This window comes from Antennarius striatus, chromosome 18 (genome assembly GCF_040054535.1).
Source record: "Antennarius striatus isolate MH-2024 chromosome 18, ASM4005453v1, whole genome shotgun sequence".
NCBI classification, from domain to species: Eukaryota; Metazoa; Chordata; class Actinopteri; order Lophiiformes; family Antennariidae; genus Antennarius; species Antennarius striatus.
This window is the reverse complement of record NC_090793.1, coordinates 5,834,672-5,860,431: the sequence shown is the minus strand read 5'-3', so window position 1 is coordinate 5,860,431 and position 25,760 is coordinate 5,834,672. Positions and strand designations below refer to the sequence as shown.

Sequence of the window (25,760 nt, the reverse complement as noted above, 5' to 3'; positions counted from 1 at the left end):
TATTTTCATGAAAATAATAGGCTTACTGTTTCCACAGAATGGCTGGTGGGGTTTAGATTTTATTATGAAACATTCATCTCCATAACCTCGTGTGTGTATGTGTGCGTCACTTGTACCACTTGACATTTGGCTTCCCTTCAATACTGTTACAAGGATAGTAAGTCAAATGCTATGTGACAGGTCAACCTCCTTATATCAGTCATCCTTCACCCTGACCAAGCCTCAGCTGGACAGACACATCCCGCTCTTCCGCACACAAAATGATCATTAAGAATGAGATACGGGTGAATCCCGCTAGCTTAAAGGCAGTTGGCTTTTTACTCCAAACTAACAAGGAAAAACTGGACAAAATCTCAGCCTGAATGTGCCTGTATGCCAGGTTTCCCTGGCATACAGGCACAAAGGTAGCTCATCTACATAAGCTATTATTTTAGAGTTTCAGAAAAGATAAACCAACACGCCTCATTTTCAAGCAGTCACTAAAAAAAACATCATCTTGTTCATTGCCAGAACTGAGTTATATGGGAAGAAACTAATTTTACATGTAGAAATTCAAGTTATTTATCATGAATACAACACAGACTGAAAAAAAAAAGTTGCATAATATTCAAAGCTTGGAATATACACAATGCTAGTAGAAAGCATGACTTATGAAGTGGTTTCATGGTGGAAATATGTCTTTTCACCAGAGAATATTTTGACTTGCCACAGAAAGAAAATCAAAAGCGTTTATTCAAAGCTGTTTAAATCATTCACTGGATTTTAGGAAAGTTTCTTGAAGAAAGTTTCTTTAAGTCCAGTATATTGATTTAAACAGCTTTGGATAACCATAACCTGGATAACTGAGAACCTACACAAAAGTGTTTATTGTGTAACAATAATAACAATGACTTGGTCCTATTCAAATGCCCCAATAAGGGGTGACATGACCCGACATAAAAGAACTGGTGGGCAAAATAAACACACTGGTAACTACTGCACTACAAGACTTGAAGAGCAAATGCAAAAGAATGAATAGATTTTTTCTGAGTAGCGCAATCATAATGAACTCCTTCCTTCTATGCAACTCAGTTACTTTAAAAAAAACTACACTTATATTATTGTATGCCATTCATGTAGATGGATAATCAACTAGGTCATTCTTTGAAGGAACACAGAAGACCATAGAAATCTGCATATTCAGTTATCATTAGTTTATTTTCCTTACCCTATTCGTTAGATTTGTGGTATGTATATTTTTGCAATTTGCTTATATTCAGGAATAATAATCACTTTTTTCAATTAGTATATTCGAGCAATTGCCCCAATCTAATGGATGTGCAGCAATAATTCAGAAGCAGCCTGTAATGAGGTGATTTATGTATAATATCACATTAATGGCTGAGCAGTAGTGCAGGTTATGCTTTCCACCTCAGGTTAGCTTCTAGTGTCTCTTCTACTAGGTTCCCTGTCTGAGGTTCAAAGAAATGAGAACCTGTGGGTATTTAATTTAGCAGGAGTTCAAAGGTGGATTGTCAACAGAGACAGAGAAAGGGCTTTGGAAACGCTGACTCCACTCCTGTCTTTTAATCTATCTGAGGTGCGATTAAAGTTTAATTCGTGCCCATCTCCTAATGCTAGCTGATGTGTGTGTGCTCCCCAGCAGTGGGTCGGTGAGTAGTTTCAAGCTGAGCCCAGGTCTTTTCTCTTTGTCTGGGCCTCACTTTATTCATGCCTGGGGGACACCAGGAGCTGCAAACAACTGAATTTTTCATCAAGGTTACTTCCTGGAGAGATGTGCCATGCAGTTGCTGCTTTCTCCCTCAGTGTGTTCCTAGCTCATACATAACTTAACCTGCTCTGACACGCATTTCTCCCTGGGAAGTGTTGTTTGACCCTCGTCCGAATAGAGGAGCATGTGCTGTAGAGTCAGCAAGAGTTTTTCATGAAATCTGAACTGCTGAGGTTTGGTTTGCATGCTTTGTTTATATGTTAAAATAATGTTATCATTATATTGTCCTGAAGAATAATACTGATGATATAATATTGATAACTGACACAAATGAAAAGAACAAACAATAAATAGCTTAAACTACATCACAGTATATATGAAGTAAAATGTTTATATATATATATATATATATATATATATATATATATATATATATATATATATAATATTTATAATATATATATACACACACACACACACACACACACACACATATATATATATTATATGTGTGTGTGTGAATATATTTTTGATAATATACATTGATTAACAATTAATATTTTAATTAGTCTGCGAAAAGATTTATTAGCAGTTTTAAAATTGCCTGTGAATGCTTAGCACACATGTTTATCATAGCTGCCGCATCAAATTGTAAACACAGCACAACACAACCAGCTCAACTAATTCACATTTCTTAAGGGAATACAAACATGGCTGGCATCTACATTTTTAGTCTCTGAAAAACAATTCTGTAAATTCTGGAGAAAAACATCAACTATTTATGAGAAACTTTTACATCAGGATTTATTTGCAATTATAATCAAGTCCCACTTATTCCTTTTTTGTGGCATTATTAATGCTGCAATAACACATTTGGTTTTAATGGAGGGAAAATATGCTATGTCAGATGAGTTTCCCCCCCCTCCTTTCATTAAGGCTGCAAATGCCTTTATGTGAAATACAGCAATCAGAGCCACAAACAAGGTCTTATTTATTCTATTCTGAGTTTACTTTCCCAGAAGCGTCTACAAGCAATAAGGTCATTTCGGTCTATTGGTTTACAGTGGAATAAATTTGTATTTAGAGCACAAAAAAAAAAATTGTTCTTTAGATCATATTTCATGCTAATCAATGGAGCCTTTGATTTGCAATTCAGTCCTAAGAAGACTGATATGTGATTTATGGATTGAGAATTAAAGAACCGACCTACCATTGAGTGTGGCTTTAATATTTAGCATTTACAACAAATGACCAAAGTAAATAGACCAGCCCGATGAATATTTTTTCATAGTTTGCAGCTAAACCACTTTTGCCTTTGCAAAGTCTACAGCACAAAGACAATCCCTTGTCATTATGACCCTGTTAAATAGGAGATAAAATAATACAGATTGGCTGTTGGACTGCAGACTTCCATTTCAGGGCTGTGCTGTGCAGTCTTGCAGCTCCTGTGTCAGACATTATCACCACCACTACCCTCAACCTCACCCTGCCCCTTGTGACAATTACTGCCCTACCTCCCTATTCAGCACATAATGAGAAAACTGACTGATCGATTTCTGTCCAGCCAGTAAAAAAGGGGAAGGAAGCATTTGGATGTAGCGCCCACACTATGAAGCACAGAGCTGCAGAATGTACGTATAATGGGTTGAATTTGGAGTAATAACAAAAAGATGGCATAAAATTAAAAATACTACATCTTTGAGGCAGAGAGTTGTAAAATTATTTTTAAAAGATTAGTCTGGTTTAGGTCTGCAACTAGTAATTTAAATTTAATTGTAGGTGATATATCAGGGCTGTTTCCTTTATTAATTCAAATTTTGTCAGAATATAGTAAAAAAAAAAAAAGTTAAATAATAACATAAGATAGAAATGATCAGTATTAGTGATCCATGAACATGTCATTACCTCATTGTTATCCCTGCCAAGGAGAATTAGAGATGATCATGTGACCACCCATGTTTATTTGTCTGGATACATTACAGATGCAGCTCATGATGTTCAATATAATCAAAAAAATAAGTGGGTCAATCAAAACAAAAGCACTCAGGCATGAATAACTCATTATGATGTGCAGGATCCAGCACCATGTTCTGCTTTTAGGTTATAGTGACAATGGTGCAACTGGAGGTCATGAATGAAGGATGGACCAGTCTGTTCTCTACAAATGGTGCGTTCACACAAAATGCAAAGCAAACTTTTATCTCACCTTAAAAATGTCATCACAAGGTTGTTTATTTACTCAAGTGAGCAATATAAACCTGAAATTATTCACCTTTCTCTTCCACAAAGGCATAACACAAAAAAAAAGAACATCAGTGTTTCTTTCCTTCAGTTCTTTCCCTTATAAACAATTATTGTAGACCTAATTGCTGCCTTGTGTTTGTCAAAATCACAGATGCATTGATGTAGCAAGCACCACCAAATCTGGTTTCATTATTTTTCTGCAGCGACACAGCTTCACTGTGCAATGAGGTGAATAAGACATGCGTATCACTAGTTTGTGTTTTTACACTGACTTTGTATGTAATCCCATCATAACTCATTATTATGTAGTCCTTCATAAGGAACAACTGGAAAAGTACTTGTTATAAATTCCTGGTTCATTCCTTACTTATTCCTTAAAAAAAGTAATCATTAAAGATTGTCTAGATTTGGATTAGGAGTTAAGAAGGGGTTAACTAGCATTTTGTTCCTGATGAATACTCAAAATATGTACTTTATTGTAAAATGGAACCAAAGTGTGTGGTCACTCTTTACTGAACACCTACTTATGAAAGATTTTTGATTACATTTCTTTCTATGTGCAAAAATATATTCAGTGTAAGTAATCCTTGTGGCAGCACACAAGTGGAGAATACGAAACTCTGACATGGTGACTTTTTCTTTGTGGTCAAGTTTCTTGCATGTCTGTCTTGTCTATTTTGACCTTGTATGTGTTTCACACTTGTCATATTTTTTCCCTCGGTTGTCGACCGATTCGCATCAAAGGTTTGTCTTCTTATTGTGTAAAAAAGTTTTATGTTCTGCATTCAAAAATAAAATCTGTATGAGTTTAATGATGGCCAGAAGAATTCAGTTTCAAAATGTCTGTTTCGGAGATGTTCCATTTGATATAACAAACATCCAGCTCCTGTGACAGAGCATAAGGCTTGTAAAAGTCTTTCATACAATCTGCTGCACCTTCTAATAAATTCACTGTGATTTATTATTCCTTTGACTGATTACATGGATGTAAATATTCAACAGTAAAATATATAGTCTGGGTGACAGCGTGTCTTCTCCAAGCATCGCTATGCTGTCCTGCTGGGTCACAGCTTCACTGCCACTCACAATTATTTATTAGGCTACATATTCACTCTCTATCCATCACTGTATGGCCACCCGGTCCGGTCACATCTCTTTATGTTTATTACTGTGTCCACCTTCCCGAGGAGGATGATTGACGTTTGCGGAGAGGACCGAGGTGGGACTTGCGCGCTCCATCTTCTCCAATCACAGCTCGAGGGGCGGAGGCTTTCCATCCATACTCTGACTATGAGTCAGTCACCACACATAAACGAAACAATAAGAGTTGGGGGTTTATATTCAAAATCTCTACATGCAAGTTGAATCTGCTGCGCGTTTTAGCGCGATCCGGCTCCCGAGAGTGGGCCAACATCGGAGATTTCACTGGAGGGGCGACGTGGGGGCGTGGGGGGCGTCTGTGTGTGGGGGGGGGGGGTCAACGCGCCCCACTTTTAATCATATTAGGAGCCTGAAATCCACGATCCTGTCTTTTCTAGTTCTACTTTCTGTAGCGGTGCAGGAGTGACTAAAGCCTAAAGCAGAGATTCAGATCAGATTTCACCCAAACCAGCTGGGAGAGACACCGAGAGAGAGAGAGGGAGGGAGAGAGAGAGAGAGAGAGAGGGAGAGAGAGAGAGAGAGAGAGAGAGAGAGGGAGAGAGAGAGAGAGAGAGGGAGAGAGAGAGAGAGAGAGAGAGGGAGAGAGAGAGAGAGAGAGAGAGAGAGAGAGAGAGAGGGAGAGAGAGAGAGAGAGAGAGAGAGAGAGGGAGAGAGAGGGAGAGAGAGAGAGAGAGAGAGAGAGAGGGAGAGAGAGAGAGAGAGAGAGGGAGAGAGAGGGAGGGGGGGGTAACGGTCTCCCTCCTCCCAAATCCAGAAAATCTCACCAAGGAAAAAGGAGGAGTGTCGGGGGTGAGAGAAAGAGAGAGAGAGAGAGAGAGAGAGAGAGAGAGACAGAGAGAGAGAGAGAGAGAGAAAGAAAAGGAGAGAGAGAGAGAGAGAGAGAGAGAGAGAGAGAGAGGGAGAGAGAGAGAGAGAGAGAGAGGGAGAGAGAGAGAGAGAGAGAGACACGCAGAGGAATTTCCGCGGATATTTTCCCTTCCATATCTCCCTCCCCCTCTCTCGCTATTAAAATTTAAAAGTTGGAGGCAAGGCAGCAGGGACCGCGGTCAAGGATGGACGAGCAGCCTCGGTTGATGCACTCCCACGGGGTAGGCATGGCCGGACACCCCGGCCTGGCGCAGCATATGCAGGATGGCACGGCGGGGACGGACGGAGAGGGGAGAAAGCAGGACATCGGAGACATACTACAGCAAATCATGACCATCACAGACCAGAGCCTAGACGAGGCACAGGCGAGGTGAGAGCGGTGGGTGAAATGAGGCGGTGTTACCGGTGATGGAAGCGGGAGATAATAACACCGGATTGTGTCCAGACTGGCTATAAATGAGAGCAATCACGCCCACTGAAGTACCGCCACTCCACGAAAGCGTCAAAAGACCGTAAAAAACTTCACGGCTCGTCATTTGAAACAACTTTTTAGAGTGTAATTTTTTCTCATATCTGTTAATTATTGTATGGTTGTGGTTATGAGCGCGATCGGTCGCTCCTCCAGTTTCCCAGACACTTCTACCTCGTTACAAAGGAGCTTATTGTAATCCTGTGCTTTAGTGACATGTTCAGATCCTCACCTGTAATATTGACTTATTCCACTATGAATATTAATCTAGATCATAGTAAAAAAAAAAATGTTTGAACAGAAACTGCATTAAGCGCAAGAGGTTGGATTTTTGTCTTATTTGCTATTTAGTGTGGCACAAATCATGAAATGCAATCATTAATATTGCTTTAGCTCCTGCATGCTTTGTGAATGACCTTTTTTCTTGCAGTAGACAGTATGGAAATGCAAATAAATCAGTGATATTATGTGAATGTAAGTGTTTTTTTGTTTTTTGTTTTTTGTTTCTGTTGCCACTTGTTTGAATACCAATACACAAAGTGCTCTCTTCTCCTCTTCTCAGGAAACATGCCCTGAACTGCCACAGAATGAAACCCGCTCTCTTCAACGTCTTGTGTGAAATAAAGGAGAAAACGGGTGAGTTCTGCTTATTGATTCCCTTTTTGCTGGATTTCCCCCCGCTTAATACTGATAGTGGTGAGAATATTACCCATTATGTGCTCTAATGGTGTGTTCCTGACATTATTTTAAAAATCCTTCTTTAATTGATTTGGGTTTAATTAATTTTTGGTCAGCATGGAAACCTTTTTAAAAATATTTTTTCTGATGTTCACCTGGTGAACGTACGCTGTGGATGTGAGCAGCAGCCGCTCCAGATGTGGTACTGTCATGGATTGGAGTGTGCATTCCGACATTTGTGCTTCTCCGGAGATGGGTTCTTTCTCACCCTATTTTGTCTGTTTTCCTTGGATGAGGTGAGCTGCTTTAAATGCAGACGCAGGCCAGAGGTATTTTCTGTTTATGCTTGCGATGAGGATCAAAATCATGGTGAGGAATGTGTGAATTATTGCCCACTTAACAGCAGATTAAAGGAAACGCATGTAAGCCCAGATACCCATAGAGGGGAGGGAGCAGAGAGCTGTTTAAGAGGCAGCTTTTACCAACGGAGGAAATAAAACAAAGCATTCAATATAACCCTATCTGTAAACACAACTTTGAAGGTGTCTTTGACATTATTCCGAGAGCGTTGTCACTTTGTCTGGCAATGTTGCATTCACAGACACGACAGGTGAAAATAAACAGAGGGCCAGAATGGAGGCAATAGCATTTTCCTTCATTTTCCATGAACTGTTTTCAGCGGCATTTCATTTGTATGACTCAGAGTTTGTCAGAGGATTTTCCAAAACAAAAAAAAACACGAGGAGGCAGCAGAGACTTGGGATTTTCACCAGATTCACAAAGGTTAAAGAGTGCACTCTTTGAAGAAGAAGCTATAGGAGGTTGGGGCCCTGTTTCTAAATTGCAAGGCTTGGAAAAGAGAGAGAGTAATGCTTGGCTCTTTGTAAACTGTCTGGCGTCTCTCTGAGTTCAACCAGAGTTCGTTTCCAAAAAGAAGAACAAAGTAACTTGGACTTGTTCCTGGCTTTTTCCCCCTGCCTCTCCTCCTTTCCCACCGGTCTTGGCAACTGGGATTTCACAAAGCTTCGGAGGAGAGAGGTTCTCCCTCTGCCTGCAAATTCTTTTTCCCTCTATTCAGGACCAAATTTGGAAATGAACAGCATTCAAAATAGTTCATATTTTCTTTTCTTTAGTGCCTTTATTGTTACTTTCACCCAAAGTGTGCTTGCAAAACGGGCTCAAAACCACAAATCAGGAAACAATGACTATTGTTTTATGACAACAAGAGGCAATACAAAAGTTAAGAACAACCCAAACTATTTATGAGAGAATCAAACTTAATGGCTGCCTCACTCCATCCTCCCTGAATACGTTTGATGAGAGGAGCAGTAGCTCATGTTTGCCCATAGGAGGTTTGTGCGGATGAGACTGAAATCCTCCCACAGTGACAGAGAAAATGACTCAAACCTTCACCATGGCATTTACAGCCAAATCTGCTGAGTGCAGTGTGTGCGCGCAGAGTACAGGCTGTAATTTGTCAGGTCTTTTTTACATTCTTTATAAAGCATCAGCCTCTCCTTGCTTTTTACATCATTGCAGTTGGTGTCTTTTAGAAGTGAGCAAGAGATGAGCACAGTGGCTCAGACTTGAAGCAGCCTTCTCCTCGACCTTCTGCTGAAGGGAGGATACGTATTTTCGGATCGTATATCATGTGTTGTGTGCTGTTATTCACATGTGCATTACATGTACTCTCTCCTCGTGGTATATCAGGGGTGTGTGAGTATTGACAGCGACAAGATGGGACATTGCAGCAGCAAGGTGTCCACTGGCGGGCAGCTGACAAACAAGGCGAGAGTGCATGCTGATGGCGGACACAGCAGGTCTTCACTGATGACCCCACCCCTCTCCCCTGAATATTTTTGTCAGGCTCGTGTCACGACGGGAGAGTATTTAGCAAGCTTAAACAAGCTCAGGTTTGCATGCTGGGTTATGGAAAACCAACATCTGAGTCTTGCATTACCTCTTATACACGGTCCGTTTGACCGTCAGTGTTGTGTTTCACAAAATGTTTTCCCCTGAGTGCAGGCCCCTCTCAACTGTCATCATTGTGTCTACAGTTCCTGAGAGCACTTAGAGTTAGTTTTCTTGCGTTAGTTTCACCTCCTGCAAAGGGAGGCTTGGAGAGCGCTTCTGTGCAGGAACCATTATGGCGGTGGAAGCTGGCACGTACAGGTTGACAAAGTAAGAGAAGCCAGACACCAAGTCAGTGATTCTGAGTGTCAGATTTCAGCCCCCCCCCCGTCTCTCTCTCTCGCTAACTCTGTTTCTTTCTATGTGTGCGCCCAGGACTGTTTCATCAGACCCCTCTGTGTCATTACCCCCTCTGTGTCATTACCCCCTTTACAGGCTCACAGGCTCAGGTCAGATAGAGAACTCCTGCATGACTAACGTGATCAGACGGATAATGCATGATACCGGTTGAACTTATCAAACCAAGAAACCTGCGAAATCGGAGCCCTCCCCACCTGTGTAAATACTCCTTATTGATTATCCTTCCAATTACCACATTGTTTAATGAGGAATCGTTTAGTGCAAAATCTTAAAGAAAGGTGAAAATAGAAAAAGTTATGCCTCCAGTTGTCATGTTTTATTTGATTGGTTGAGTAAAAAGATTAAAGACAGATTTTATTTTACGAAGAAAAATGGTTGAAGATTCATTTCAGGCGCTTAATCAAGCCTGCCATCGTCTGATCTTTCCAGCTCCCGTTTGTTAACATGACAGAAAAAACAGTCCTAAGATTTTACATTCCAAATTGTGATATTTTCTGCAACATTAACATTAAACATTGATGGTGGTATGAGCTGAGCGCCTGTGAAACGTTGGATAGACCGGTCACTATGACTCCCAGTGCTGTTGTTTTCCAGTATTTAATTGACATGGCTGTCCATAATGAGTTCAGAGGTTAGTGTTGCCTCTCTTTGTTACTCTCCTCTCATCTCCAGTGACAGATGGAGGCATTAGTCTCCAATGTGGTGCTGTCCTGAAACTAATGGCTATGTCCTTGGTTTCCCCGTGCTAGCAGGGAGACTGTATGTCCCCAACTTGGAAGTGACGAAGCAGCAGTTTATCTTCTTATGTTTTAGTTTCCACAGGAATGAGGCCAAACAAAACCCTGTTTATTCTACCATAAAGACCCTTAAATAAATAACTACAAAACAGCTGCAAGTTCTTCCCTGAGAAACTGTTGCTTTGCTTTGATTTGCAACTTTATGAGAAACTCTTGGTCCACTTACCAGAAACATCCCTTTAAGTGAATGATAACAAACAAGCCACACATTTTTCCTGAACACAGATGCAGTGATAGTGAGTTCATCTTTGCTTTTAAAGTGAGTTATATCAAACTGGAATGGACTGGACTCCAATTCACTGGTGTTTCCTTTGCATTCATATTTGTATTCTCTGTATCGTCACTGCACTTACGGAGCAACAGCACATGTTTTTACTGTTCCCTGTCTTCTGATATAAACTCACTTGCAATTACAACGGCTAATATATTATGCAAATGTTGACTGGCTTAATTGAGACATGTTAATCATGTTTTAAGAGGCTAATTACATCCCTGTATATCTGAGGTGGGAATAGTAATTAGTTGTGATAACAGATCTGGCTGGAGAATGGTCATATTCTGTGTGGTATCATGTTGCCAGGTTGAATGCACGCGTGTGCTTGGTGGTGGGAGGGCTGCCTTTTTGGTCAATTTTGCAGCTATTTTTCTGTCTCCTTCATGGTATAAAACAATTTTTTTTAAAAATCAAAGCTTTCCTTTCTTCGTGTTTTTCTCCACCAAGACGGGTGAGTTCATGAGCTCAGGTGGATCAGCACGCCTATTCACGAGGCTCGTGAAAGCTCTGCATCTCTATCTATTGGTTTCCTGCACGCAACATTCTGGTTATCTGATCTAATCTGAAAGCGTATCTTTTATAAAGGCTGTTTTCTTAGCTTTCTAAGAAAAAGTGTAATGGATCATATTCAGATCCATTACACTAAGAACACCCTCCCACTTATCGAATATAAAATTGCTTTAGAGAGGAAATTTGCTCTGTGGTAGAGTGGAGTTTCTCTTTTATCAGATGTTTGTCTCTGGAGCAGCTTTTAGTGTCTACAAAACAGCTCTGGTGGCATTATTGCAGTTTCAACTGCTTCAGCCATTGTTTCTCTTATTGGTGTTGTTTGGATTTGATTGGATTTTCCTCAGTCCGGAGAAATGGCCTCACCAAGTAAAGCTGACTGGACGCATATATTATCACACAGTTGGTGTTCAAACACCTGCAGATCTTAATGTTCAAACAACCATGGGTCTGCATGTACTAATAAATCTGTTAAGTTGTTGGACTAAGGAGATATTTCCTTTCTTATATTAGATATGGGCAATACACGTACACATCTGATGGAGGTGGTGGCCAGACAGACCTTTATTATGAGGTGTGGGATCTTACTTCTCTGAAGTCCTGCCTCTTCAGTGTTAGTGTGTTGGCAGCATGCTGGGATTTAACAAAGGAACCCCCCACCCCTGACAGTCAAATATAGAATGGCAGGCGCTCTTCCCTGGCTTACTTAGTAAAAATGACATAAATTAATACATGCTGTGTAAACACGACCAAGATTAATGGTTGCCTTTCTCAGCGGCTTACATGCACTGTCAGTTGCTGCTCGCTGCCCAGATGGAATCAACACCAATCAATGAGGCTACCCGACTCTCCCCGGATATCTGCTTAGGACACGGGTGAAAATCCGGAATACGAGCCGTGCTTCAGGACGCCACCACTAGTAGGTAGATGGATACAACATCAGCTGAGACCAGATCTTGTTCTCGTTCACAGAGTAAAGACGTAGGTTGTGTGTACACAACATTTTTGCGTTTCTTTTCATACTTTATCATTGTTTACGTGACTTATAACGGACTATGCACACGTAAAGTATGCATGTCTGTTGGTTGATAAATAATAATAAATAATATAATTTTATAAGTTTGAAAATGCCTTCCAATTCATCCATCCATCCATTTTCATGTACCGCCGCTGTATCCACTGCAGCGGGTCACGGGGAGCTGGAGCCTATCCCAGCCGGCATAGGACGTGAGGCGGGGGACACTCCGGGCACGACGCCAGTGCACCACGGAGCCACACACAAAGACATACAAACACGTACACACTCACTCACTCCTACGGGCAATTTGGGACTGGCCAATCAACCCAAAGCGCATGCTTTTGGAGGTGGGAGTAAGCCGGAGAGCCAGGAGAGAACCCATGCGGACACGGGGAGAGCTTGCGAACTCCGCACAAAGCGGGACTCGAACTCGGACCCGCCATGTTGTGAGGCAACAGCGCTAACCATCACGCCACTGTGCCACCCTCCTTCCAATTCACTCCAACGGAATAATGGAACATAAAATTTTTTACTGGTGCTGTATAGTAATTAAAAAGAATTATTGCATTTGTGATGCAGTATTTTTCTTCCCCCCTCTTCGGAATTTCTTCACATGAACTCGGAAGGCATATCCTGTATTGCTTCCTATACAGTGGGGTGTTCAATCAGGTGCCACAAAATCAGATGGGGAAGAGCAGTGAGGCTGATGGCTTGGTAGTGATTGGATGTTTCAATTACAGATAGTAATGCCATGGTGTAGTGAGTCATGCAGTGCAGATAGCACCATTTATTTTAATCAGGACAGGGGAGAGATGGGTGGGGATGTGTCTCCCTCGTTTTAGAGTCGCTTCACATTTAGATGCAGGAGAGTGTGCTCTCTTTCGCTCTCTCCCCGTCTTTCTTTATTTCACACGCAAACACACACACAAACACACACACACACACACACACACACAAACACACACACACACGAACACACACACACACACTTATAGGTGGGTTGAGCATGGAGGAGAGGTTGCTGTTGGTAACGCACAGCGACAAGGTAGTCTCTCGGTGTGCTATTCTAATTTATGTTAATAAACCTTTGCTGCTGCCGTGAGAGACAAAGGGGCCACAGATGAGCCTCGGTAACCTCGGCACCTTCACTGGAAGGAAAGCCACAGACAAAGAACAATGTGCGCACGCACACACATGCACGCACGCACACATGCACACACACAAACACACACAGAAAATGATAGAGAAGACATACCGAACTATGGAGAGAGACACAAATATCGTAGTGGAGAGCGGTGATAAATTTAGTCACATAAAGAGGTGTTTTTTTGGCTCCGAAATCAAACATCCTCACGCTGGCAGTCTTCAGTGAGGTTTGTGGTGCCTGATGTGTGTGTCTTATGGGGGCAAAAACAGGCAGTCTCTCAGGATTATTTCCTCTTATCCCTAAGGGAATTTCTATGGGGTGCTGCAGTTTTGGATCACTTCCCAGGCAGATGTGACACCATAGGTAGCATTTATCACAGTGGACTAAGAGCTTTAGCGCTAGCAGAGGTCAGCATTGGGCCTGGCCTCCTGGCAGAGATACCAGAGCGGCAGATAAGGACCCTTAAATGTACTTCAAGTTAACTCTTTAAGGCAAAAAGGGAAAGTCAGCATGTAGGAATGAAGTGATATTCTTTACAACCTGTTTATGCGAGATATTAGTCATTTGTTTTCAATGCAAACCAGCATGAAATCCTGTACTTTGTAAACCACCAGTTTGTTTTACTTATTACACAACTTTTTAAAAAAAAATCTATGACTATCACATTACCAAATTTATTTTTCAAAGTGTAAAAAAACAACTTTTCAGCCTCCACCACCGCGCGTCAAGATGAATTATGTCAAATAGTAACAGTGATGAGGATTGATAATACAGCGATGCCTCCTCACCGCTTCCTTGTCCTGTAGACATCCGTATCCCAGCCCAAAGAGTGAAAGCTGTGGGTTTCCTCTCTGCCGTCTGTCTGCCAGCTTGCCTTTGGCAGTGTTAGTTCTGGACAGTTAACTCCGACTGAAATTATGTTAATTGCTGTCATTTTCTTTTTTCTACCAGAGCATAATCAGCAAATTATATACTTCTGTTCATTTATAACCAAGCCACTTCTAACAGAGTTTTTACCCTTCAAAGTCAAAAGTTAGGGAGGAGTCTACTCCCACGGTTTGTGTACATGTGTTAAAGACTTTTTTTTGTCATTACAAGAATGTGACAATACCTATAAATAGTCATCATACGTTTGATATACAGTACATTTACAGTACATTTAAGTCAACAAAAAGTTTGAATAGTTTAATACAAAAAAACTGAAAGTAATTCACACTAAAGCCATTTTGAAAGTGTCCAAGATTTTGTTGGCTTTGTACCAGTGAGGTCTTTAGAAGACATTATTTTTTATAATAAAAATATATTTTCAGAAGTTACTAAGACTAGGACAAATTAATAAAAGATACATCTTTTAAGATTAAGAAAAATGCAGGAGTCATTCCAAAGCATTTGGTTAATTGTTATTTTATTTTATGCTGCTTTGTAAAATTTTAAGTATAGTTATATAACATAGATTAAAAGTAATGTGTTTACTCACTAAAGAAGAACAAAGGAAATGGTGAAAATACAGTAACTTTGATATAGTATGTCAATCGAGTGTCTAAGGATTTATTCATAATCTCAACAAACTGACCACGTGTGTGTGTGTGTATGTGTGTTTATGTGTGTGTGTGTGTGTGTGTGTGTGTGTGTGTGTGTGTGTGTGTGTGTGTGTGTGTGTGTGTGTGTGTGTGTGTGTGTGTGTGTGTGTGTTAGGTCCACTGTGATCCTAAAATTAGACTTTCTTATTCATGCTTTCACTAGTCGCTCATGAGATTTGACGCATTAACCCCCTGACTTTATAAATGCCTCTCACACTTTGAGGCTGCAGCAGCTGCTGTTTCTTCTTCTCCTTCTCTTCTTCCTCCACCTCCACGTCCTCCTCCTCCTCCTCCTTCTCCTTCTCCTTCTTCTTCTTCTTCAACAGTTTTGTTTCGAGTTTGAATCCAAATATGTCAGAAAACTGTCCATTCTGTCCACGCAGACAACGTATACTTTGCTTATGTACCTCCATTTCAGATTACAAGTAAACCTTGGTTTTCGAACACTTTAGACAGTGAACAAATCGGAATGCGACCAAAAAATTTGGAATTTTTTTGTCTTAGAAGTCGAACGCCAAACAAACGCCTTTTTCACGGCACCAAGCGCGAGAAAAGTCGAGAGAAAAAGTGAAGGTAATGTGCTTTTTATTTTACTTTATTCAATAATTTTTCACTTAATTTGCCTTCCATTGCCTATGGTACGAGTTACGGTACCGTAAACTTCTGTCCAAAAGATGACAGTAACTTGTACCTTTGGCTAACCTGATTACGTTGATGTTTTTTTCTCTTTCTTTCTTTCTTTCTCGTATTTTCTTCTTTCTTTTACAATTCTTTGATAAGTTTCATTACTATAAAATTTGATATATAAATGACATTATGAAATAACATATTATGTTGAAAAAAGGTAGTTTTCTAGCGTCTTGGAAACGGATTAAGACCATTTACATTATTTGTAATTGGAAAAATGAATTTGGACTTCGAACAAATCGCTATTTGAACAGCCTTCTGGAATTAATTGTGGTCAGAAACCAAGGTTTGCCTGTACCTGTTGAAATGTGAGTTCCTGTTTGTATGAATCTCTTTAGGATTTTGTGTCAACGTGACTATCTTATATTTTGACTTTTATGAACAAACATGGTTTTAAAAATCAAAATCTTCTGCTTCTTCCCCTGTTCTTCCTCTTCTTCTTCCTTTTCTTATTCCTCTTCTACTATGTTTTATTTTGCTTGTCGACACCACCCTGTATTCTGTTTTATTGGATATGTCCTTCAGCACCATGTTTAGCAGTCTCCTCCCTAAAACGCATAAAATTCCTTTATGTTCCTATTACTTGAGTTTATGAAGAGTGTCCTCAGCCCACTCCTTGCTGATAAGATCATATTGATAGATTGATATTGGGTGAGCTGTAGTGTGATAAAGGCACACGGGTTAAGAGCTTCTTGGATAGTTTAACCTTGATAAAACAGTTGTTTCACTTAGGCTGATTTTGCGCCATCCGTCTTCATCCGTCAGGGCCCCGCTGAAGTATGCAAATGAAGCCAGTAGAGGGAAGCGCCGTATGCGGTTAAATGGGGCGTTGCGAATGTGCGGTGTACCGCGCCGACGGGGTGATACTACTTACTGTCCAAATTTAGTGCGTCTCTTCTGAAGTACCCCCACCACCACCCCCATCTCTTCTATTTTGTCTGCATTTCAAGAATACAGCCCCGAGAGGAACTGTGGCCTGCTGTAAAATGATTACAGCTGTGGCAGCAGTGCATTTTATTTTCCTTCATGTTTGTGCTGATTTAAACATTTTAAAGCTTGAATTTAGTGACTGCAGAAGAGTGTGTTATCCCTTTCTTTGTGTCGTTGTGTGCTTATTTACATGTTATTGCGTGCTCCAGCCATACATTTTAGAATATGGCTATTTATTGCACTAATTAGAGAGTCTGGAGGCATGAGGGTAATAATCTTTATGCTAATAACTGTTTATGCTCCAGCGCTGCTCTTCATTCACAGTTTATGTTGCTCAGGTAGCTTCATTTGCCTGATTAGTTTTGTACCTACTCAGCAGCATTAGGGATGTTTTTGTGTGTGTGTGTGTGTGTGTGTGTGTGTGTGTGTGTGTGTGTGTGTGTGTGTGTGTGTGTGTGTGTGTGTGTGTGTGTGTGTGTGTGTGTGTGTGTGTGTTTGATTCTCTCATTTATCTCATGTGTCAGCATATTGATTGATTCCCGTGCTCACTCATTATTTTGTTCTGTTCTTCACAACTCATTTTCAGGGAGGGGGGGCCAGTGCCGAGGTCAGAAACAGATACCATGTCTCTTCTCTGCTGTCTGACTAGCCACAACACACATAAAGCTGTCAATCAAGAGCTGTACCGGCTGCCCTTTGTTATGGAACGCCAGATTTGTGGGTGGGTCCTCCAGGTGATAGATAGCTCAGAGAGCCTATCAGACTGCAGGAAGCATCCATCTCTGTCTAGAGCTTGTTAAACAAGCTTGGGAAAGGAACCCTGTAGTCCTAACCAGCACTGGCTTCCACAAAAAAACAAAAAAACAAAACATTAACATGAATGAAGAGCATTTTAAAAGTTCTCTGGCAATAGGCGTCAATTGAATTTACGATTCACATAGTTTGCCAGGGAGTGTCATGAAAAATATCACTGGTAGATAAATGGAAATGAGTACCTGAGAGGTCTCAGGATGCTGTTTCAGCAAGGATTTCACCTCAGCCTGGAAACATTCTTTTTACATCTTGCCTTGCAATCGTTTCCCCTAAAGGTTTAAAATTAGGCAACAGCTTCTGAGTCGCTGTGAAGGGAAAGCAAGGTATTTTTATACATTGTGACTGCAAAGATAAAGCTGCTCGTCTCACGCACTGTGCTGCGTCATCTGGGGGAAAAAGTTCTTAATACCTTTTTTAAAAGGCCTTTCATCCCAGGTGGCACCAGCCATTTCAATATGTTGGAAGTACCACTTTACCTGTCTGCAGGGTCCCTATAGATGGCTGATGTTATACTGCCATTATCCAACCAATTCCTCAGCCACAGATTACTGTGCCAGTACGTAGTAATCACAATGTTGAAAAAAGGTCTGATTGCACTCCAGCCAACCTACAAAGTGTAGCTTAAATGGGTTTTTCAAAGGTTTGCAGTCAGTTGTTGGTGTGTTATCATAGTGCATTAGGACTGTCAGAGACAAAATGGCTATTTTTGCTATTTTTGAAACCTTTTAATCTTAAAATCTTAAAAGGATGCAGAAACACGCTTGGATCAAACCAGGCAAACAGAGACTACTACAGAGTTTATAAGTCTCCCACCATTCACGCCTCCATGGAAAATGTTACACATTTTATGACACCCAAACCCTGGTTTGTCCTGTTGTCTTTCTCCTCTCTTCCTCCTATCTCTTGGATAGTGTGCTCTCTGCCAACCTCTGATGTCATTAGCATGGAGGGAGGTTGAAGGCAGAAAGGGGTTGCTGTTCTTAATGAATTCCACTGTGTCTCTCCACTCCCTCACCTAGTTAACCCCAACCCCGTCCAGCACTCAGGGTGTCAAATTAGAGCAGCTGGAAAAGGGAAGAACAAGGAGACGGACAAGGTACATCTCACCCAACCTCATTTCCTCACTTGCTTTAAAAGCAGCTAATATAACATAATATTCATGAATAGTATCCATGTAGCAACTATGCAAGGATGGTTGGATGCACTCCACCCATTTGCCTTAATATTGAGGATCTGCAGTAACATTGTAATTCACACAGTGATGTGCATTGAAAAATACAGTTAAAGGAATTATTCAGCATGAATGGAATGAATAATGCTAATAAGTTAATTACGAGTAAAACAGCAGAATTCATATCAGCACAATAAATTTGGAATCAGTAGTAAATAAACCTGTTAGTGTTTTATCATAATGTATTTGAGGATTATTATTGGTGAAGGTTTAATATGTAAGCAGAATTTTAATGTTGCAGGTGGTTGAGTTGGAACTAATTTCATCTATTTTATGAAATGCTTGGCAGTAAGCTGAATTTCCTCCAAGGCCCTTTTTGGCTTGCAGCCCTTGAAATAGAACATGTGACATTTAACTTTGTTAGATTTTTTTTTTTTTTAACCAAAAAAGGTAAAAATGTGGGGAGTGAGCTGTCTGTAATTACAGGTTTTTAAAAATCTTAATCTCCAGAGACGAGTGACTAACTGACAAAGGAATGTACTGGAATAAACATGCAACTTTGAAGTGAAGTGTTGCTCCACTTCTTCTCCTTTTGGCTTTTCCCTTTAGGGGTCGCCACAGCCAATCAGTTGCCTCCATCTAACCCTGTCTCCTGCATCCTCTTCTCTCACACCAACTACCTTCATGTCCTCTTTCACTACATCCATAAACCTCCTCTTTGGTCTTCCTCTAGGCCTCCTGCCTGGCAGTTCAAAACTCAGCATCCTTCTACCAATATATTCACTATCTCTCCTCTGGACATGTCCAAACCATCTCAGTCTGGCCTCTCTGACTTTATCTCCAAGACCTCTAACATGTGCTGTCCCTCTGATGTACTCATTCCTGATCCTATCCATTCTGGTCACTCCCAAAGAGAACCTCAGCATCTTCATCTCTGCTACCTCCAGCTACATCTCCTGTCTTTTCCTCAGTGACACTGTCTCTAGACCAAACAACATCGCTGGTCTCACCACAGTTTTGTACACCTTTCCTTTAATTTAGGCTGAAACTCTTCTATCACACATCACACCTGACACTTTCCTCCACCCGTTCCATCCTGCCTGTACACGCTTCTTCACCTCTTCTCCACACTCTCCATTGATCTGGATTGTTGACCCTAAGTACTTAAAATCTTCCACCTCTGTACTTCTCTATCAACATTTTCAAATCAAATACTGCATCTGTAGTACTCTTTTTTTGGCATGAAAACATACTACTGCTCACCAACAACTTTTAACAGTAGAAATCACTTCAAACATGTATTGATTATATGTGTATGTGTGTTTTCATGATATAATTTTATAGTTATTCAACCAACCGATTGTCCATTCTTTTGAGGTTTTAAAGATGGAAAATAGATGCCAAGGGCTTGACCTCATCTTAACACATATTCACTGGTTTCTGTCTTCCTTCAGTCCAGCTTCCACAGCCTCCAGACAGCTGACTAGTTGCCTCGGTGGTGGAGTTGTAGTAGTGTTGACAGTGATAAAATATCTGACTTCTTGTTAGCTTTGTAGGAAAAGCCTCGGTGTGATGTCACAGCCTCTTTGTTTGTGATCCTCAGGAATGAATAAAACACGTCACATGGCCCCCTAGACAGACGAACTCAAGAGACGTGGGTGGTGGCAATTTTTATAAATGTTTCAAGGTGGATTATTCCTATGAAATTACAAAGTTGATGTTGTCTGCTTCACCCCGGCAGTAGTGGTTGATAGTCCTGACTCAACAGAGAGCCAGCATCCCCCTGTGGCTGTGCTTACTCACTCCTGAGCCCGGCGTTTTCCTTGGCAGACCCAGGGCACAGCTCATTAGGCTAAGAGAATGTGCTTGCCTTAATTAATGATATGTAAATATCCTTGAATTGGCCACATTTGCATATTAAGAGAGATTTGTGGAATCTGTGGAGTAATATATTTTAATTAGGGATTAATTAAAAATAATGGGAAATTCATTTTGTCTGGCAGGTTGCGTTTGGTGTGAAGCATGCGCCGAGGTCCAATATTTGAACGGCGAGGCGGCTACCGACGGGAAGGAAGCGCTGCTCTTCCACCTGCTGTCTGTGCAGCATACAAACATGTGCATGCATGCACTCAAATGCACACACACACACACACACTCACGCACACGTGCACACACACATACACATGCACACATACATGTGCATGCACGCGCATTCTGGCATCACATTCCTTGAGATGCCAGAGTCTTCCCAGGGGGTCTTCACAAAGCGCTGTATCTTTGAAATGTGGGTGAGGAGGAGGAGGAAGAGAAGGATGAGGAGGGAAGGAGGGTGGGGGGAATCCATCCTGAACACCCACAATACGTTTTTTGGGATGTTCCAGGTTTGGTACAGTTTCGTCTGCTCTCATCTCTTTTTTTCGCCATTTTTTTATGTAGTGACTTGACATGAGGCACTAGTCGTGTTTGTATTCATGTTAATGGGATTGCATTAGTACATGATTGTGTATGAGTGGGCAAGGACATGTTTTCAGAGGCCAGACTTTCCAACATATTTCCCAATATATAATGAAGGTTTTCACTCATAGATCTTCAGCATGACCGTTGTGCCATGCGGTTTCATTTCAGGCTATTTACATCAGGTAACGATGTACTCTGTGAGTTTTTTCTCTGACGGCTGTGAAAATAAATCTTAATAGAGACAAAGGTCTTCAGCATCACTAATAGCTCTGATAGCACAGCCACTATCATGGCATCTCCTAGGTGGAAATCATCCCCATTACCAAGCATCAAAACCACTTCCTGCTTCCTGATGCTACCCGCAGCAGTGTCGTACACACAAACCCAGTTGTCCCTGCTTCTTTTTTTATTCTTCTTCTTTTTTTTTCACAATCTGCAAAGAGGATTTTTTAAGTGCTCGACCATTTTTCAATCTTTTTCGCGGAGCAAAAGGATTCAGTAAATGTCTTTTTTTTCCCCCTCAGGCTGGGGCTCAAAGCGGAGAGCTCCTTTGGCATTTGTGATGTGTCGTCAGTGTGCTGATGTTATTGATCCAGGACCTTCCGAATTCATTAGGAGATCCAGCACAACTGTGCTGCATCTTTATTTATGTTGCTGCCCCCTCCCCAGCCTGCCTCTTTCTCTCTTTCTCTGTCTCGCTCCCTGATGCCGTCCTCTTTCATCCTCCATGCATTATTCTTTTATTATTCTTTTACAGCTGCCTTATCGCCTGCATTTTGGTGAGGATAAGACTTGTCATCTTTGGGTCTTGTCTGGGGAAATGATGGGAGACTTCAAGTGGAAGGAGGAGGTAGATGGGAGGGGAAAGGGTGGGTGTAAAGAATGCTCACCGTCCCCATTTTTTCGCTGCTTGAAATGGACTGCTCTTTCTTTTTTTTCCCCCTTGTCTTCCACCTTGCTGTCTTTCATTCTCGCTCTCGCTGTCTCTCTTTGTAATGAGAATCTCTCCCTAATTGAGGGAGCTGCAGTGAGCTGGCCGAGGGCGGCAGGGTTAGATTGTGATACTGGCTACGTGACCGTTATGCTGATAGAGGTGGCAGATCAATAATTTAGGCCCTGACCTTAATGGTGGTGTTAAAATGCTCATTCCTCTGGAGTCTGAAGGCCTTAAAGGTGCAGAGTTGGATAAAGCTGGCTTGGATGTGGAGGTGGGAGTGGGGGATGGTTGGAGGAGGAGATAAGAGAGGGAGAGGTGGAGAAAGACGGAGAAGGGAGGGTGTATTTGCAGTCATCCCCTCTGTGTGAGAAAGGAGGGATCATGAGTGATGTTTTCTCTGCTCCTGCATTCAGACTCTCACATTGTCCCCAACATCCATCCTTTCAGTATCCATATGAATGCCAGCTTTTTTTTTTTCCCTTGCTTTGGCTGAATTTGATATCTTGTCGTAATCCATTTTTATAAAAAGAAATCCTCTACCCATCCTCACTGATGGACTGAATACATCACCAGACACCAGAAGTGAACAAAGAGCGCCGTAACGAGTGTGTTTAATCTGGTTCTGGGCTTGTCTTGTCATCCTAGCTTAAGGCCATGTGCATCGAGGATTCGGACGGCCATCGATTTGATTCCGAGGGACATTAACGTCACGGCCTCATGCGTCTCTCTGAATTTCTAAGCTCCAACTCATTCCTTGCTGGCAGGATGCGACCATCTCAACTCTCCCCTGCCCCCTCTTCCACCCTCTCCCTCCCACCCAGCCACCCTTAGGGGATGATATATTAGATATAACCAATTCAATTTTATGCAGCTAGGACAGACGCCCTGGGGACATAAACACACACATTTTTAATACACTCCTCACCAGGAAACCCAATGCACCAGAGCCCGCGGCTGCCCTGGGTCTCCTCTCACACTCAATTATTAATGTAATGGCCATAGTGGCTTAATTAAATAATAAAGACAAGCACACTGCAAAGGAATGGACCAAGGACAAGTCAGAAACAAGATGTTGACATATATGATGGTCTGTGACACAAAATGTCAGATCTATGAGCAAATATAAATTAATGGTTAATAAATTTATTTGTAAGGTCTTTGTTTTTGTAAAAACATTAAAGAAGGAATCATGGGAAAATAAGAAGCCGGAGTGCTTTATGCGAGAGTTGGCCTTCGTTTTTTGTTTTTTGTTTTTCTTGAAAGCTGTTCAAAAAATTTATTTGAGGGGGAGATGCAGACTTTTGACTTTAAGTCTGCTCATAAATAAATTGCCTTGAGAGTCAGGTTAAACAGGGGCTTGTGATACCTCAGCTACATAAAGAGAATGATTTCCTCAGATTATGGATTCCTTCCACCTTCAGGGCAGGCCAGAGGAGCCACTCCATCTACGCCGTGATGAAATGTGGCGTTATCTTTTACTTTGTTTCATTAGATTCACTGGAGATTACACCCTCTATCCTCAAAAATGAGAATTTTCCAGCTTTCTGAGATGAGAAATCTTGTGGCCTCAAGGCGAAATAATACATTTCCAGTTCCCCTCACCGACCTGTTTCTAGAGGTTCGTTTCTGCTTCAGCTTTCAATTAATTATTCAAATTCGTTTTGAAATACAGACTCACATTTTGAGTGGCTTGTTCAACAACAAAAGCAGTTTTTTTCCTCTCACCACTGGCAAGCAAGCTTTGCCATTAGATTGAAAAATAGGCCCATTGTGCGTGCTGACTTGGTGGCGTACTGCGATGAAGGATTGCGACAAACTGGAGTGTTTAAATCAGTGAATTGAAATTAATGCCCTCTCAAAGCCAGGCCTGCTGACAATACATTAAAGCTAATACTCTAGTGAGGTCGAGCAAATGTTTGTTTTTATACATGAAATACACTTGGAGAGAATGAAATGATTGGATTTTCCCAGAGTAAAAGCTCATATTAAAGAGAGAGAGAGACAACAGAATGGTCTGTAACGCAATCAGGTGTGGATGCCTTCTATGTTTATTGTTTCTTCTTTGCTTCTTGAGTCTTTGCTATTTATTTAAATTCTCTGTTCTTTCTATTTATTTTTTTTACTCTAACCTTCTATTGATTGTTTTCTTTTTCTTATTTCCTTTCCTTTTGTTCGCCAACCCGAAGGTCATGCCATGACTCCGTGTTGTCACATCACATATTCAGCCCGGTTTTATTTATTCATGACACATTTTGATTTTAATAATTTAATGCAGTGAAGTGTTTCTTTCATATGGCTATAAAGTGCTCACGAAGGAGTGTCGATGTGTCTGAAAATATGGTTATATGACTTTTTTACGAAGCACAGACCATCCTCTATGTGAAGTCTGAGCTGTCGCTGTCAGTAGGACCTGTAATATGCCTCGATTGGAAGTATTCCTCACTTCTCCTGCAGCCACAGGAGCCCTCAGGTGCCAGGCGACCAGGCAAAGTGTATAATAGGCTTTTTTGTACTTGTATTTTTTCTCTAGAATTTAATGCCAGCAGCTGAGAGCGGTATTTATTTTTCTCAGACTCTGCACTGCTATCCTGTAGTTGGCAGAGTGATTTTGTAGAATAGAAACATTATAGACTGTTAGTGTCAAAGTGTTAAATGTGATGTATAGAGCTGGGGGTTTCACTGGGAGGATGGTGGATGGGGTTGAGGAGGAGGCAAAGAGGAGGTGAGCACCGCCAGCCATAACTGCAGCAAGGTGCTCATGGGAGAGAGGAGTCATCCACCATGTGAGGGATGGCGTGGTAATGTGGCGGGAGGTAATGGCTTTTCTCAGTCCGCTGAAACAGAGGGGAGATCATTAGGGGCTGCCGTGCCGTGCTGCATCGCAACGCACCGTCCGTTTACCCAGACTCGGCCGGTCTCCTGTCTGCGCAGGGATGTGGAGACACTCATTGTGTTTGTCTGTTTGTTTGTGGCACTGGCAGCGTTGTTCCAAAGAGGCAGCAGTGTTTGATTATTATTTTCAACCTTTCTTACAGAGATGGATTGACGCTGACACTTTGGCTTACAGCTGCCCTCAGATATTTCCTTACCAAATGTTTCCAGCTGCGAAGTTAAATCGATGAGCAAAGCAAATACACAATGTTTTTCTTCCTTCTTATTCAATTGGGTATGAATTCAGATTTTTTTTGGCTAGGAATTGTTCTTAACATAGAGATTAAAAATAGTTGCAGCATTAAGGTGAAAGCCTCTAACTGATTTGTTTCATTTTTTTCACTTTGATTAGTGAAGGAGATCACAGCTATAGTCGAATAAGAGGACTTACAAGCTGCAACTTCCCACATATTACACACGTTGCAGATGTTAGTTCTAAACTTAAGTCTTGATCAGAAAAGCGGTTGACTTCAGACAGAGATAATTTGAAAAGCCCTCAGGTTTCTAAGCACATGTCTGTGGCAAAATAAGCACACCTATTTTTTGTTTGTTTGGATTTTTTTTAGTCTGTGTTTGACTCACAAATTGCATTATATTCTACATTGTGCACAAAAAATATGTTGTCCTATATGGATCTAAAGTTTGATTGCGGGGAAAAAACAATGAAAATTTAGATTTTTTTTGTGAGCCAAGTTAGAAATAAAGGTATGGTTTGTGTAACAGCATCAAAGTCCTCAAAACAGGTTAACAGCACTTTGAGCTGTCGGTCGATTTTTGCCCTGGTGAGTCTTCATCCCAGCGTGACAGAGAAGATTGGACATCATTAAGGCTTACATTCTTTCTGCTGTCTGGGAGTGTGTGAAATGGGCTCAGCTGCTGACAAAAGCATGGACTGTTATTGTGTATCTCCATCGTGCAAGTGAAATCTCAAAGAAGGGCTTGGTGCACTGACAACCAGACCTGCATATTCATCTTTTGGTGTCATTTACCTGCAGTGATCTGGGTTTCCAGATGGTTTTGTTTTTTAGTTTTTATGCGCCCTTCTGTTACAGCTGAACGCTGGTGAGGAAGTCACATCTCTAACGAGAAGGTACTCCGTGTGTCGCTGTC

General features: G+C 41.3%; 1 protein-coding gene across 3 annotated transcripts in view; it reads left to right on the top strand.

Annotated features, from left to right (window-relative positions):
* Positions 1-6,021: 6,021 nt before the first annotated feature.
* pbx1a (pre-B-cell leukemia homeobox 1a) overlaps positions 6,022-25,760 on the top strand; it is a 52,294-nt gene continuing 32,555 nt past the window's right edge. For 2 of the 3 annotated variants that reach the window (XM_068340926.1, XM_068340927.1), the window contains exons 1-2: positions 6,022-6,353; positions 7,015-7,088. In XM_068340926.1, the coding sequence (XP_068197027.1) occupies positions 6,169-6,353; positions 7,015-7,088 (259 nt within the window). In that variant the 5' untranslated portion in view covers positions 6,022-6,168. The remainder of the gene's footprint in view (positions 6,354-7,014; positions 7,089-25,760) is intronic. The other variant, XM_068340928.1, reaches the window with a different exon arrangement.